The sequence below is a fragment of the Nelumbo lutea genome, chromosome 7 (assembly GCF_056320005.1).
Source record: "Nelumbo lutea isolate HS-2025 chromosome 7, American lotus-T2T, whole genome shotgun sequence".
Classification (NCBI taxonomy): Eukaryota; Viridiplantae; Streptophyta; class Magnoliopsida; order Proteales; family Nelumbonaceae; genus Nelumbo; species Nelumbo lutea.
Genome location: NC_142690.1, coordinates 17004373 through 17019728, shown reverse-complemented (window position 1 = coordinate 17019728; position 15356 = coordinate 17004373). Strand labels below are relative to the sequence as shown.

Here is a 15356-nt window from a genome sequence, read left to right as displayed (position 1 = left end):
TTTAGATGGTTGATAAAGAAAATTAAATAACACTTGAAGGGCATTTGTGTCTTTTCCAAATGCCATTTAACGGTTGGTTAATAGCTAGTTAACGGTAGGTACTGGATTGACACGTTTTAAAAGTTTGGGTACTGAATTGTTGCATTTTAAAGTTCAAGGACCAAAGTGACACTAAACCCAAAGTGCAAGGTACTAATCGGGAATTTTCCCTTTATATAATTTTGTATCTATTTATATTGTACATATTTGTATTTGTACTCTTTCCAAATTGAGCCTATATATCATATATGGTTAGTTGGACCGAATTTGTTCCAATCTGATCCAGTCCAATACAAGTCCATTATAGATGGACCAGGTCCAATCCAATTTGACGAATACTATGGACCATTTTGGACCAGTTCAATTCAATGTAATGTTTTAAGAAATGACCCGGAAACATAACTGTTTTGGTCGTCGGTTTCCAGGTCAATGGTCTGATCGTTCGATTCGAATGGATGGCACGTTCTAACAAGAGAATTTAAAAAAATTAAAAAAAAAAACGGTCAAAAACCATCGAATGGGTTGACAATTCAACGGTTCAACCACCCGAGTCAACATTTTGTTGACTTTTTCAATGGTTTTTTTACCATATTCTGGGCTTATGCAAAAACTGAACTGGTTGCCTGGACGGTTCCTGGACCGAATGGTCCGACTGTCCGGGTCAACGACAGTTCGAAAACACTGATTCAATGTCTCGACCATCTAATTTGTTCAAATTGATTTTAATTTAGATTGGTTCCAATCCGAACCTGGTCCATGAACACCTATATTCTTATCTTCTATCAATGGACCAGATATTGATTAAATACGACCAAATCCAATATAAATCCATCATGGATGGACCATGTCTAATCCAATCCAATCCAATAAATAATTTGGACCATTAAGTCTGAACTAGTCCAATTTAATGCCTTATTGACCCATCCAACCCATCTGAATTGATTTTTATTTGGACAGGGTCCAACCCAGAACTTGTCCTTTGACACCCCTATTTGCACACGTGCATAACACATGCTCTTGCACTAGTCTCTATAAGAATGAATTCACACATACACAAGCATATATGTATATATACATATTTACATGCATCTCACCTATACATATATATACAAGCATGTACCTGTATATATGTACATATATACATACATATACATGTATTTTTGATTTTGTGCTTTTAGAAATTAAACTTTTTGGATAAACACATTTTTGGGTGAAGAGTCTCTCCAAGAAAAAACTCTGCACACACTCTGAAAGTATGGGAATCCAGTCGCACATAGAAAACATCTTCCATGAATTTAACATACATGTACATAAAATATTCACAATGTGTGGCAAGATGCTATATGAGCAGAGTTTTTGCTTGCAGGAAATTGGGCTCCATTTTTCGATTTCAACCCTAACCAAAATGTGAGATTGCATAAAGAAATACAAAAAAAACGGTAGTAAAGTCATTCCTCTCATTTGCGGTTCCACAGGCAAGTTGTGAAAACCACCCCTACATGATAGGACATATGGCTGAAATGGACCCCTGAACATGGAAACCAATCCAGTGGTTCTCCAATCTCATGGATGGTTTAGATCAGCCTTATGATCCCTCAACCTGGCAGAAATAGATGGGCTTGTTTAGGTAAGTTCCCCACTAGTTCGGTCTTGTATTTGCATCGAGAACCAGAAAACAAGTCCCACCTTGCATGGGTTTGTCAAGACTCCTATTATGATATGTTTATCCTGGATTTAGGTTGCATTTGGCATTCCTTATTTTAAGGATTTATCTTGTTTTTGTTGTTAAAATCTCAATGTTCATAGAAGCATTTTAATTTCAAAAAGGAGATAAATCCTTAAAATAAGAAATGTCAAATGCAGCCTTAGTCCGGTCCGGCCCAATAAATTGCCACCCCTATTCTCCTATCAATATGTATGCATGTGCCAAGGTTCAAAATATCGATACATCCTAATATGCCAGACGATGTGTATCATGCTTTGACCACATGTGTGTTTATTTTTTTAAGTTTTTTTTTTCAAAAATTAGTCTAGGTAGGGGGTTGCTCTTAGGGGGCATTCTTTTTTCTGGATTTTGAGAAGGGGAAAGTTGGTCAAAGTCCCATTGACCAAGAATTTCATGTTCTTTTTTCAGATTTATGTGGAGACTAAAGAAAGTTTATTTTCTTAGGTAAGTGATACGCATCTCCTAGGTGGATAAATAACTTTCCCACCTTGGGGAAAAGTTAACAATACTTGAATAGGACAAAAACGTCCATTGTAATAATGGATTTTTATGACTAAAATGGTTATTGTCCTATTTACATGGAAAGTAAAAGAACATATATAAATACACTTATCCGAATAAATAATTTACCAAAAAGCGAGCGAAGCCTTAATCAGCTAGTACATACGGATAGATCGCGAAATTTTGATCCTTGTGCCACATAGCTGATTATTGCTACCTTTTCTAATATGAGATTTCGTTATCTATGAATTTGAGATGTAGAAGTTGAAAACAAATTTAATATAAAAAGAAAAACAAATGTCATTACCCAATATTGATCCTCCCAGCTATTTGGGGTCTTTGCGTCAAGTGTGCTCAGTACGATCTTAACATTTGGCATCTTTTGCACAGCTTCGCTTGACAGCCCGAGATTTTAGTATGCGTAAGCCCCATAGGACAGAATTAAAATTTTCAGGTACCATACTTTTCGGCACCATAGAAATCGCCCAAACAAAAGAAGAATCAAGATCAAAATCATCCGAATCTGACCCATGGGCTTTATTTCCTTTCCAAAGCCTAAAGCTTCCCTGTACCTCATGGGCTTGCTTCTTGTGTGGCCCACAGGGGTAGCCCATCCCCCAGAGGCCCAAAATCATAACACCCCCTATCCTGGTGAAGGAGGAATTTGATCCCAAGTCTCCATTTCAATTTACAATCAACCAGAGACCTTACCCACTGAGCTATAGGCACCTTCTATCATGTAAACAGCGGGATGGTGGCCTGATTTAGTAGGCACAACAAAGTAAGCATGTTAAATGAGAATTTAATAAATATTTTGACAACTGTTAAAAGTAAGTATTAATATTTTTCAAAGGTGGGGTGAGGGCATTTTAAGGAACAGGTGTCAAAAAAATTTCAAGTGCTCATTCAACGTACTTACAACTTACTGCATCCGAATCCGAAACAGCTGATATAACAAACTTAACCCATGTACCGGATATAGTGCCCATTTCATTTTTGCATGCTTGTCTTGAATTTCCAAATAGATGTTAAGTTGAGGCTGTCAAACTCTCTGTTTGTCAATTGCCACTAGCCGAGCTATTAGGAGTTTAGGACTAATTTTAAATTTTCCTGTGGAAAGAAGAGACAAGAACATGTGAGTGCAGTTTGGCTGTTTGTAAACACAGGGCCCAAAACCTGTTTGGTCATAATCAACTCTGCCCCAGAAATACTTTTCTATCCAAACACATCTAGAAACACTCAATCAGAGAAGGTATTAACTGCTACGTTTTGATTTACCCCGGAAAGGCCAAATGGATTGAACATTATAACTTTAGAAGTGATGAGCAAATCAACCTGAATTGAAATGCTTGAACGCCAGAACAAAGGTCATTAATATAGAATAAGGACTCTCTTGGTTGTATCTAGGGCTACCAGACCACTAACAGTGATTTGATCCAGGTCTCATGACTGCATTTTCAGAGGATCAGGACCCATTATTCGGTGGGTCCCACTTTGGAATATACCTAAACCAAAAATAAGAAAAACACAATTAACCTCCAATCTTGCTCTATGCTGATCTTCCTCCCACCTAATTCAGTGGTTGGTCTTCTATAGACACAGAGCAATTATAATAAACATTTTCACAGGTGACAAGGAATATTGGATCAGATATGACACATGAGAAGAGGTTTATCCAGGGAAGGAAATTTACAGAACAAGCATTTTACTCTCTTTCTCTGTTCCAGTAGTTTATCACTGAACTCCATCCCACCCCCTTCCTTCTGAAGCCATGAATTCTCTATCCTGGATTACTGTTGCAGCACTTGCTACAACCTTCCTTCAACTATGCTCATCAGTAAAGATAACAAATACAGCAACCCAGGAGGCTGACAGAATCATCAAGTTGCCTGGACAACCAGAGGTCAATTTCCAGCAGTATAGTGGATACATAACTGTGGATGAAGAGCAACAAAGAGCTCTTTTCTACTACTTTGTTGAAGCAGAAACAAATCCAGCTTCAAAACCTCTTGTTCTCTGGGTAAATGGAGGTACAGTTAAAAAATTTTCACCTTATTTAATCAAGTACAGGTAGTTAACTCCAAAGAAGCTATTGATAAAGGCTATCAAGACTTGTTTCTTTTATGGGGTTTGAATTTTGAGTTTATGATGTACTATCCTGTTTCACTTGATTTTCCTTTGCAGGTCCCGGTTGTTCCTCCATTGGAACAGGAGCATTCTCTGAGCATGGGCCTTTTAGACCAAGTGGAAAAAATCTGGTCAGAAATGAGTATAGCTGGAATAAAGGTAATTCAATTGTGGTTTGCAGGTAGCAGTCATTAAAAGGATCAACCAAACAGTTTAAATATTATCTTGTTGAATTGATTTACAGAGGCCAACATGCTATACTTGGAGACTCCAGCAGGTGTTGGGTTCTCTTATTCCACCAATACCTCCTACTATTATGGTGTGAATGACGAGATGACTGGTATGTTCCATAACTCAAGTCCTAAATTTGGATTAATGAAATTCAACCCTGGTTTACCCTGAGCAATTAGCCAGGCAAATCTGATCAAATGTGGGATTTTCGAAGAACTAAATGGCAATAATTTCCAATTATGCTCAGGTCCTGGGAAGAATTATAGCATTGAAGCACAGAAGAGTTATAGTTACACATCATGGTTTCTAAGAACCTCTTCTGTATAGTGTCTATATAGCAATATGCCTTCCTTTATACTTCCCATTTTGAGAACTGTGGAACTATGCCCTCTCTATGATTCGAATCAAATTGTTCTTTTCTTCTAAAATATTGTTCATTTTCTTCTTTTAAGCTAGAGATAATCTCGTCTTCATGCAGCGATGGCTTGACAAATTCCCAGAGCACAAGAACAAAGATCTTTTCATCACAGGAGAAAGCTATGCTGGTATGTAACTAAACTACTACCTACTACAGGGAGGGAGAGAGAGAGAGAGTATTCTGAAATTTTCCCTTTTCATTACCAGGTCATTATGTTCCACAACTTGCACAGCTCATGAATCAGTTCAACGACCAGAAATTGTTCAATCTAAAGGGAATAGCTGTAAGTTTTATATATTTTATCTTAGCCTCAATATAACACCTGGGCCTTGGCATATCTATCAAAATGGACTGGTCTCTATTATTGTTTCCTTATCATGATAAAAATTACTTAAGTTTTCTGTAGTTGCACCGCTTGATCTGAAAGTGGAGAGTTTTTTCTATTTCAGCTGGGGAACCCTCTTTTAGAATTCACAACCGGCTTCAATTCAAGAGCTGAATTTTTGTGGTCACATGGACTGATATCAGATTCAACCTACGGTTTCTTCACTTCTGATTGCAACTACTCTCGGTTCTTAAGTGAGTATTATAGAGGCTCTGTCTCTTCTGTTTGTTTAAGAGTTGTAAGCCAGGTCAACAGAGAAATTAGTAGATTCATAGATGAATACGATGTCACACTCAGCGTCTGTGTATCGTCCATTCTTTCACAATCCAAGGTTCTGACTCCCCAGGTATGTTTTACACCTGATCATTTGTTCTTTTTCCACTGCTTCTGTTGCAGAATTGAGTTTGAACTTGGTGGTTTGATGGGTTTGAATCAGCAGAAAGTTGTAGAAAGTACAGACGTCTGTGTTGAAGATGAAACATATAATTATTTGAACCGGGATGATGTACAGAAGTCTCTCCATGCCCATCTTGTAGGAGTCAGCGGCTGGATTGCTTGCACTAACTATAGGTATCTCTTCAATACGATAGGTGTCCTATTTTTCTGTCAGAGTTTGGATTTAATTGGCCTTAACTGCTTTATTATTGCAGCTCATTCTGAGTCTTCTATTTTGTTGTTCTTAGAGTCATCAAATATGATATGATTAATTTAGAGGTGTCAACAATTCCTGTCTTGAGCTCACTTAGCAGGTCTGGCATTAAGATCTTGGTTTACAGGTAAATTGACAAACCAGGAAATGATGGATTCTTTTAAGCATTGTTGCAGAAGTTCTTTTGTTTCCATTGAGTTATACTGATCACCATCTTTTTCTTTTGCACCATGGTGATGCATAACCAAATTTTTGGATGCATTAAAATTTTGAAAAGAAAATTAATTAATAGATATATTCTGGGAACACTGAGAAAGAAAAACAGAACATTATAGTAGCTGAAAAAAGACAACTTAGTAAGGAAATTCTGGACAAGCATGAATTGATTTCATTATGAGACCATTTGATTCTTGTTTGCATATAACCATGTCTGGATTGGCTATTGCAGTGGAGACCAAGATTCTATCATCCCACCGACTGGGACTCGGACACTAGTCCACAGGTTGGCAAATGAGTTGGGATTGAACACAACCGTGCCTTACAGAATTTGGTTTGAGGGAAAACAGGTTTGCATCTAGATTGAATCTGTAATTAAAGTATTTTATGGGTCTTCTGCTCCATTCCACTTTCATTAGATTTGCTTCTTTGAGTAAATTAATTCATTGCAAGAGATTACTTAAATAATGACATTAGAAGCTAGGCATCATGGTTATCAGAACCATACAAGATGTTGGGTTGGCCAATTAGTGAACCAAGGTAATTCAAAGGCATCTTTATATAGGAAATTTGGTCCAAGCTTGCCAAAAAAACTAGGCCAACAAAATGGTTCTTGTACAAAATTTCCAAATCAGCCAATCCATTTCAGTTTTCACTAAGATAAAGTGACCAAGGTAACCTGAACTTCTCCCCCTGGTTGTTATCTTGAAGCGAAAGTTTCGACCAACAAAAATAGTCTAGATTTCACAGACCAGACTGCCATTAGGAGGTGGGTGAACTTCTCCCCCTGGTTATTTTGAAAACATGGGTTTCTTTTTTCATTCCATTTATTAAAGGATTTTAATGGATTTTCCAGGTTGGTGGATGGACACAAGTGTATGGTGATATCCTGACTTTTGCTACCATAAGAGGAGGTTCTCATGAAGCTCCATTTTCCCAACCACAGAGATCACTTGTATTGTTCAATTCATTTCTGAAAGGAAAGCCATTGCCGGAGGCATTCTGATCAACTGATTAATCGATAGGGAGTAGAAATTATTTAACTGAACGATGCATCCATATGTAATAAACAAAAGAAGAAAATAATCTATGTAGTTTTATCTTCAGTTGTTAGCAATGTCATGAAACTTGAAGCTAGACAGTCTTCAACAAGATACCGAGTCCAATAAAGAGAACACTCTCAATTCTCTTATGAATCAGAGAGAGAGTGGAATTCATCCATCTGTAACCATCCATTGCATGATTACAAATCATGAAGCAGGGTCAATGCATTACACAATTGAATCCATTAATGGGCTTTCACCATACGAGAAGTGGAATCTATCAAAATTCATTTTCTTTCTCTGAGCCCACCATAATCTTGAGAGCAAGCACACCATGATAACCACCTGACGATTATGTTCGGACGATAAACAAATAGCTAGATTCCAAATATTACTAATTTAAAGAGTATCTTAAAGGCAATTTTAAGTTTTGTATGGGACATGGTTGGCAAAAATATAGATATAATGGAATGATTATAAATCCTACAACACATCAAAAACACTAAATGTAAGCTCAAATGACTACAAATAAGGTATATAAGAATACATATTTTAATCAAGGCTCAAAATATCGATACGCCGGTAGGGGCGTATCAGGCAAATTGATACACATTTTGGTCCCTTTTTTATTTTTTTTCATAACCGGTACAAGGGGGCTGGTTTAGGTCTCCTCTACCCCCTGAACCGGTCAGACCTCCGATACACCCATTGTAGGGGCATATCGGAGGGTCCCGGAACAATACGTATCGGCCGATATGGGCCGATACATGTCGATACTTTGAACCTTGATTTTAATAATTTATGAGGTGTGAATTATGGGATCAAAGTCCAAAGTATCAATACTGGCCGATATGCTAGTAGTATTGGTGCTTTTTTTTATCTTTTATTTATTTTTTTTTCAAAACCAGTTCAGAGGGGTCGGTTTAAATCCCGGCTACCCTTTGAACTATGGTCTGACCCGATACAACCCCTGTAGGGGCATATTGGGAAACCATCGGCACGATACATATCGGTCGATACTTTGAACCTTGTATAGGATGAATAATTCTTCAAATTGAGTATCCAATTTGCACCCCTTAAGCCTTGGACGAGCTTTTTTTTTTTTTTTTTTTGGGGGGGGGGGGCTTCCAGCATTAGCCTGATACCCATACCCCCCCCCCCAAAAAAAAAAAAAAAACAGTAAAACACAATAGTGGGAATTTACCCCAAATTTTAAGTCTTGACAACAACCAACGAGAGGGAAGAAGATACTGTGGTTTCTCTACTTAATTGTATTCAAAAGAAGATTTTTAGGCTGCTTTTGGGAACGATACAAATGGAGTGTAAATCCCAGTTTAGGGTAAATTTGCACTCTGGTTCACTTTTGCCTATGTTTTGGTAGCATTACATTTATGCATTGACAAATGACAGATCAATGCATATTTACATTGATAATAAGATGTAAGGTTCAAAATATCGACCCGTATTGGCCGATATGTATTGTTCCGGGACCCCTCCAATACGCCCCTATAGTGGGTGTATAGGAGGTCTAACTGGTTCAGGGGGTAGAGGAGACCTAAACCGGCCCCCCTGAACCAGTTGCAAAAAAAAGGACCAAAATGTGTATCGATTCGCCCAATACGCCCCTATTGACGTATCGGGCATATCGATATTTTGAACCTTGATAAGATGTAAAAATACATCAATAAAGAAGAAGTAAATTTGCATTCAAGTGGGCCTTTGGTAAAAGTATGTTTACCAAAAAGCATATTCTTTATTGGAATTCATGTTTGCATCCATTATAGCTAAAAGTATGTTTGGTAAGAAGGTAAATTTGTTAGTGCAAAAGTAACCCAATTTTACATTTTATATGAACCATTTTACACTCTACATATTTGCATTCGCACTTATTTGCATCATTTCCAAATACAGCCTTAAGGGATGGTTGGGATGGTGAAGAGTTAAGCCAATATAACTTTGGGAGGTGGGAATGGTGAAATTTTTCCGTGGAGTTGTATGGTCAGCCCACATTCATACAATGATTTTTTTTTTTGTGTGTGTGTGTATAGTTAAACAAGACTAATCATTTTTTTGGTGATAGTCGAAGAAAAGACTTAATATATATATATATATATATATATATATATATATATGCATATCTTTGTTAATTATTTACTTTACAAAAAAAAAAAATCTTCAGGTGCTAATTAAATGTTTAGTTGATGTAAGAATATTTATCAAAAAATGTGTAAATCGAAGAAAAAGTACTGAGAAATGAAAGCATTTCATCAAATTATTGGAGGCGTTAACTTCCGGGTGCACATTAGCGCTACACTAATGCTCAATTTTGCAGGATCTCTTGCCCACAAAAATTCTGTTCTGTTCATGTCTACCTCATAACATAGCAGCCACATATAAAAAACATCTCATTCTCCTATATAGTATCATGTACGGGAGATGTTTTCAATGCACAGGAAAGTGTATTATAGGTAGACATGGATAAAATCGTTGTGGGCAAGAGATCCGAAGTCACTAAATTGCCTCTATTAATAGGATGATAATGCTTAATCGGTTGTTTGTTGCCAAGAGTTCATGAGTTATGGCCCTGGTTGGTTTGGTTGCAAGTTGCTAGGCGGGTGCAGGGCTTTAGTGAAAAAGGCGAAATCCTAATGAAGCCTTATTTCATTAATTATATTTGAAAATAACGAAACAACAGTATCTTTTACTTTGAGCTTCCATTTATTTGTCAATCTCTAATGGATAATTGACCAAAACGGATTTCATCTAAAACGAATATTTTAGAGTATCAATTACCTAAATAATTAATACTCTCCTAGTGAAAGTTGCTTACCGACCACCAAAAACATTAATCCTCTCCCACCTCCATTTTTTTCCCAAATGAAAACACGATCAAACATTGACACCAAAAGTTACTAAGTGAACAACTTTTGCCTAGTTATATGCATTACCCGAGCACCAATAAACAAACCAAGCTTAAAAGGAAAAGGCACCAAGCTCCAGCCCACGTGGTAATAGAGGTGGGAATATGATTTATGGTCTCAATTCGGATTGCTTTTGTGTTATTTATATTTTGGGCTCAGCTTAGGAGTATAAATATTGTACAAATACAAACAAAATAATATATAATAGAAGGTTTTGCACTCGAAATATTTACATTTGTACTCCTTTCAAATGAAGCCTCAGGTGATTAGCCTAATGGGCAGTAATTCCAATGTTAACCATTTTTGTATATATTTTGCACACTCAACATATATACAAATTTTCGAAGATTATAACTTTGCACTCCAATATCCAATTGAGATGATCTTTTTTCTAAATTTAGATAATTTTTCAAAATCTATACATCCCAAGGTGCCATAGCATATAATTATAATGACTTTTTTTTGTTGATGCATCAAACAATGGGCAAATATCGAAATTTCTTTAAATTTAATTTCACATAATAAAACCCATGCATTGCACAGATCCACTAGCATATTATATATAAAACATAATTATACACTATTTGTTGATAATAGTGTATGGGGTTTTTAAGCATTCATCCAAACCAAATCAAACCCAGCAATAAAAAAAGAGAAGCCAAAAATGTGTTCTTGAATTTTTAATTTGAAAAGAATATTTCTAAATGAAGTTTAGTTTTCATGTATTCATGTTCCATATAAATTATATACTATAAAATTCGTTTTTATTTTAAAAACTATCATTTTAAACCACCATCACCTACCACTAAAGAAAGACAATCGGTGCTTACTGTGTAAATCCCAAACTATAGTGAAAATGAGCAACCAGCAAACCGGGACCAGGAATGGTCAAACATTTAGGTAACCCAAAATAGAACTTACTCAAACTTCAGTGCTTTCAAAAATAAGAATGGAAATAAAAAACTATAAAAAATCTCTTATATTGCATACATCAATAGTGAAAATAACCCTACTTCTTGAGGATAGAGGTTTGTTGGTCTGATTTTTTTCAAGGAATTGGTTTCAGTTCCATTGGAATTGGAGCATTACATAAGCATTGCCTTATCAGACCGAGTGGATAAGTATTGCATGACTCAATTTTCCCCCTCACAGTAAAGAATAGATAGACCTAGGATGAAACCAACCCTAACCTATATAAAGAAAGGCCAATCTGCACAAGCCCACACCAATTCTAAGGTTTAACCCGATCGACTTCAGCCAACTCAGTTGGGAACTCTTGGAGTGGCTAATAAGCTTAGAGTTTCTGAAATTGCAGTTCATAAATGTTTTGAACTTTATCTGACAATTCTTAAATGATATGATGCAAATACAGTAAATGGGTAAGCAGTGCTTGCAGAGAAAAGCGCTGAATAAGAATTTATCCAGTTTGTAAAATTTAAAGATGATGCCAAAAGAAAAACAAATAAAAGAAAGAACATGAAAAGGGTAACAAGTTACCAAGTGAAAATAACTAACCCGTATAAGATAGATATTATATAAGCATAATAAGCAGAAGCAAGACAAGGAAATGACTAAACTCCATAAGATCTTTGTCTTGTGTCCAATAAAGACAAACTATGAGTTCCCAATCTAATTCAAGGCACCAAACAGAAGCAGAATGTTTAGCTGCAGTCTCACAGCCTAACTCTTCAATTACACATTAAAAGCTGCCTCAATCCTACAGGATCGTTATAAAAATTTTTTTATAACCTTCACAATAGGAGTGAGCTTCATCAATCATGCAGTGTTCCCAGTATATCGTCATCTCTATATAGATGATACCTGAAAAAGTTACAACAAAGTTAAAAAAATATTCATTTTCTATATAAAATGGAAAAAAAAAGAGAATAAAATCAAAAACAATGATCATGGCAACTTAAGAATCAGAGTAACTGATAAATGTGAAAAATTCCCCTCCCCAAAAATAAAAAGAACATAAGAGGAAGAGGGAATTCTAGATCCCAAGGAAATGCATACAAATATATATAAACAATAACATATTAGGCAAGAAATTTTAGATATCATATATATAATCGCAAAATGGTTCCAAGAGAAATAGCTCAGATCTTATTCTTATTCACACAGGAAGTTTCTAGATAAGTCACCTACAATCAGAAAGTTGGGTAAAAACGAAATGGCAAAAAATGATAGACCTTGCTGAGATGGGCCAAAGTACAGCACCAGTTCATGAGAGCTCCTTCTGATTGTTTCCAGAATCAGTGGAGCTCCATCAGTTTTTGAACATGTTGTATATGTCATGTGGATATTATAGTCATACTTTTTTGTAAATTCTGAGGATTCCACACCCTCTTTACAGTACTACAATAATTTTTTTCTGTTTGCTAAAAAAATGTCATCTAGTAATGCAGCAAAAACTCTAGTCTGTTCTTAAAATCAAGATAATAAAAGATGTAATCTTTCCATACTAATACCACTCGATCCCTCTATAAGTGCAATAGTAACCCTAAATTAAGAAGTCAAAAAACTACTCTGTAGACCATCCATAAGTGCAATGGTGAGTTGGTAACCCCAAGACTGGGAAATCCGGAACCAGCCCACAACAAGACTCTTTATCATGATGATTAAGGCCATTTAAACAGTGTATAGTTTGATTTATGACCAATGAAAGAGAATTAAAAAGGCTAAGTAATAGAAGAATACCCTAAATTACAGCATGGTTAAAGCACTTTTAGTCACCACAATAAAATGATTCTTTATCATCGTTCTGATTATTCAGCAAATGCTCTTTGTTAGACAGTAGTAACCCTAAATTAAGAAGTCAAGATTTTGATAATCTGTCAATCAATGCACAATATCTTAGAGGTTCAAGCCAGAAACCAAACCTGGACCACTGACCTAGGAAAGGCCCTCATGACAGTAATAAATAAATAACCACCTGTACGAGAATTCTATTTACATTGGCGCACCAACTTCACCAACCAAAAGAAAAGGGGAGTGGTAAGCAGAGCAGTGCAAATTTCTAAAATCTATGAAAAGCAGACAAAACAGAAAGCATCACTTATTGGCATTCAATCCAATTACTATCAATCAAGAACCTCAGACATCAGTGAAGTTTATCTTCATGTCTGACAATTCTCCAACTCACAAGTGTTCAGTGCTCACAGGCAGCTCCTTTCTAAAGAAGCTATAATTTAAATCCTAAAGCCAGTTGAATCTATTTTCTACCATAACAACTTAACATGCATTCAGAAGTGACCACTAAACCTAAACCCAACATTGAATGTCTAAACAGATACTTAGAATGAAAAGATAGACAAACCAAATACAGAAAGTGGAGAAGGAATCCAATACTTACTCTTTGTCACCAAGTTTTATTTCAGTTCCTCCATATTCAGGTAAAAGCACAGTGTCTCCTTCTTTTACACTAACAGGAACAAGTTGTCCATCTCTGTTACGAGCTCCAGGACCCACAGCAACAACTTTACCGGAGTTTAGCTAAATAAAAGACAGAAAAGTTCAAATAAGCAAACTAAGGGTAAAAAATATCTATATCTTCCATTTACATGCCTGCAGTAAATGAGTGAATTATCCTATTCACAATAGAGGATATTATAAGAAATTGACCTTATATTTGCCCACTCCAGCCCCCCAAACCAAAACACACACAGGAAGAATTTGAGATATTCACAACGGACTATCGTAAAAAATTGATCTAATGCTGCCTACTCCTCTAGCAGAGTAGTACCCCCGACCTAGAACTATTAGGTATTGTCAGGTCCTAAAGATGAAGGCAACTCCATTAGAGTGGAGAAAGCATCTCTACCATAGTTCTACATAGACCGAAATGTGCATCATCTTTAAATACTTTGAGCCTATAAGTGGAAGGAGACTCACAGGTAGTCCATGGGTGAATGAGGCGTGGCGCAGACCACCCTTAGGTCTCCAGACATCAATTCAGATAAGCTAGCTCTGTGGCTTGTGTCTTGAACACCTCATTCATATGGATCAGAAGATCAGCTAATGCCATTGCTGATTCCCAAGAAATGAAGTGGATCAGTAAGACCTTCCCAAGCAGAGCAGGGTATGGGAAAAGGGATAGTGTAAGGGGAAAGGGAAGTTGCAGGTCCATTTATGGATGCGTATTCCAGTGTGGAGCATTGTGATGTGTAGTTTCTCATTTATTCTGATTAATAAAAGATTTATTGAATCCGATAATGATAAAAAAGAGAATTATCTTAGAGAAAAATATTAAAAACTTAAAGCGTCAACCAAGAAAAGGGGAAAACATAAAACTTTCACAAGGGAAACTACAAAATTACTAAATCAACTTTCACAAGAGATGGCAAGCTCAACCAGTTCACCAAATCAATGAACAAAAGGTGAAATGTTCGAGACCCACATAAAATTTCCCCAAAAGACCCATATCCATCGAGGAAAAACATCAAAACCCAAAGGAATCGAGGGGAACGAGTAGTTGCAGAGTTCAAAAGAGAGCTAGCATTGCACCTGTGCGGTCTTCTCGGGAAGTAAGATTCCTGCACTGGTTTTGGACGGAGGAACAATTTTCTCGACCAAGACACGATTCAACAATGGAGCTAATCGCTTCGCCATGATGAAGAAAGCGCAGACGGCAACGAGGGCGGAAGGAGGGAGAACGCAACCAATCGACTAGAACCTTCCACTCGCTATGTTTTGGCGAGTAGGGTAAATGCCTAATGGGGTTTAAGAGAGGGTTTTGGCTTTTCTGGCCTTCTGGTTGTGTCAAATTACATGAAATGCCCCTTTTAATTAGGGTATTTACTCTTGTTGTGTGCAACTCGGGTCATTCTCGGTTTAAAGTCTAAGCACGTCAAAGGTTGATCCCGACCAGACGGACATAGTTGTCACATAAGTGGCATTCGATAAATCTAAAATATAAATTCTCAAAAGAGAAAAAAAAAACAAAAAAACTTAGATGACAAAACTTTGAAAGCTTTCAATGAAAAATTTACTTTTACATCTTTGCAAACATCTTAATGAAGTTGTTCAGTAATATGAATGTTATGATAAATGTAAAATGTGAATTTTATAAATTTACTTTTTAAATTGTTATTTAAATAA

General features: G+C 36.4%; 2 protein-coding genes across 5 annotated transcripts; one reads left to right on the top strand and one right to left on the bottom strand.

Moving 5' to 3' along the window:
• The first annotated feature begins 3799 nt into the window (after positions 1-3799).
• LOC148845367 (serine carboxypeptidase-like 45) lies at positions 3800-7513 on the top strand. Of its 4 annotated transcripts, none has more exons than XM_088954516.1 (10): positions 3800-4296; positions 4451-4552; positions 4638-4733; positions 5077-5169; positions 5249-5325; positions 5492-5773; positions 5867-5997; positions 6111-6203; positions 6525-6642; positions 7149-7513. In XM_088954516.1, the coding sequence occupies exons 1-10, from the start codon at positions 4038-4040 to the stop codon at positions 7296-7298; spliced, it is 1401 nt and encodes a 466-aa protein (XP_088810642.1). In that variant the 5' UTR covers positions 3800-4037; the 3' UTR covers positions 7299-7513. The 4 variants fall into 4 exon arrangements, with proteins under 4 accessions (XP_088810642.1, XP_088810641.1, XP_088810644.1 ...); XM_088954515.1 differs by having other exon boundaries at positions 5864-5997; XM_088954518.1 differs by lacking the exon at positions 6111-6203.
• Positions 7514-11757: 4244 nt separating this feature from the next.
• LOC148845366 (10 kDa chaperonin, mitochondrial-like) lies at positions 11758-15028 on the bottom strand. The gene is made up of 3 exons (XM_088955750.1): positions 14763-15028; positions 13612-13751; positions 11758-12077 (listed from the first exon to the last, which is right to left on the bottom strand). Exons 1-3 carry the CDS (start codon positions 14865-14867, stop codon positions 12029-12031), a joined length of 294 nt encoding a protein of 97 aa, XP_088811876.1. The 5' UTR covers positions 14868-15028; the 3' UTR covers positions 11758-12028.
• Positions 15029-15356: the final 328 nt, after the last annotated feature.

Coding starts and splice junctions, on each gene's coding strand:
- LOC148845367 (XM_088954515.1), top strand. CDS start 4,038: ATGAATTCTCTATCCTGGATTACTGTTGCAGCACTTGCTACAACCTTC. Junction 4,553..4,637: donor TGAGTATAGCTGGAATAAAG/GTAATTCAATTG, acceptor ATTGATTTACAG/AGGCCAACATGCTATACTTG. Junction 5,170..5,248: donor CACAGGAGAAAGCTATGCTG/GTATGTAACTAA, acceptor TTTCATTACCAG/GTCATTATGTTCCACAACTT.
- LOC148845366 (XM_088955750.1), bottom strand. CDS start 14,867: ATGGCGAAGCGATTAGCTCCATTGTTGAATCGTGTCTTGGTCGAGAAA. Junction 13,752..14,762: donor TTCCCGAGAAGACCGCACAG/GTGCAATGCTAG, acceptor TCTTTTATTTAG/CTAAACTCCGGTAAAGTTGT. Junction 12,078..13,611: donor ATAAAACTTGGTGACAAAGA/GTAAGTATTGGA, acceptor TAACTTTTTCAG/GTATCATCTATATAGAGATG.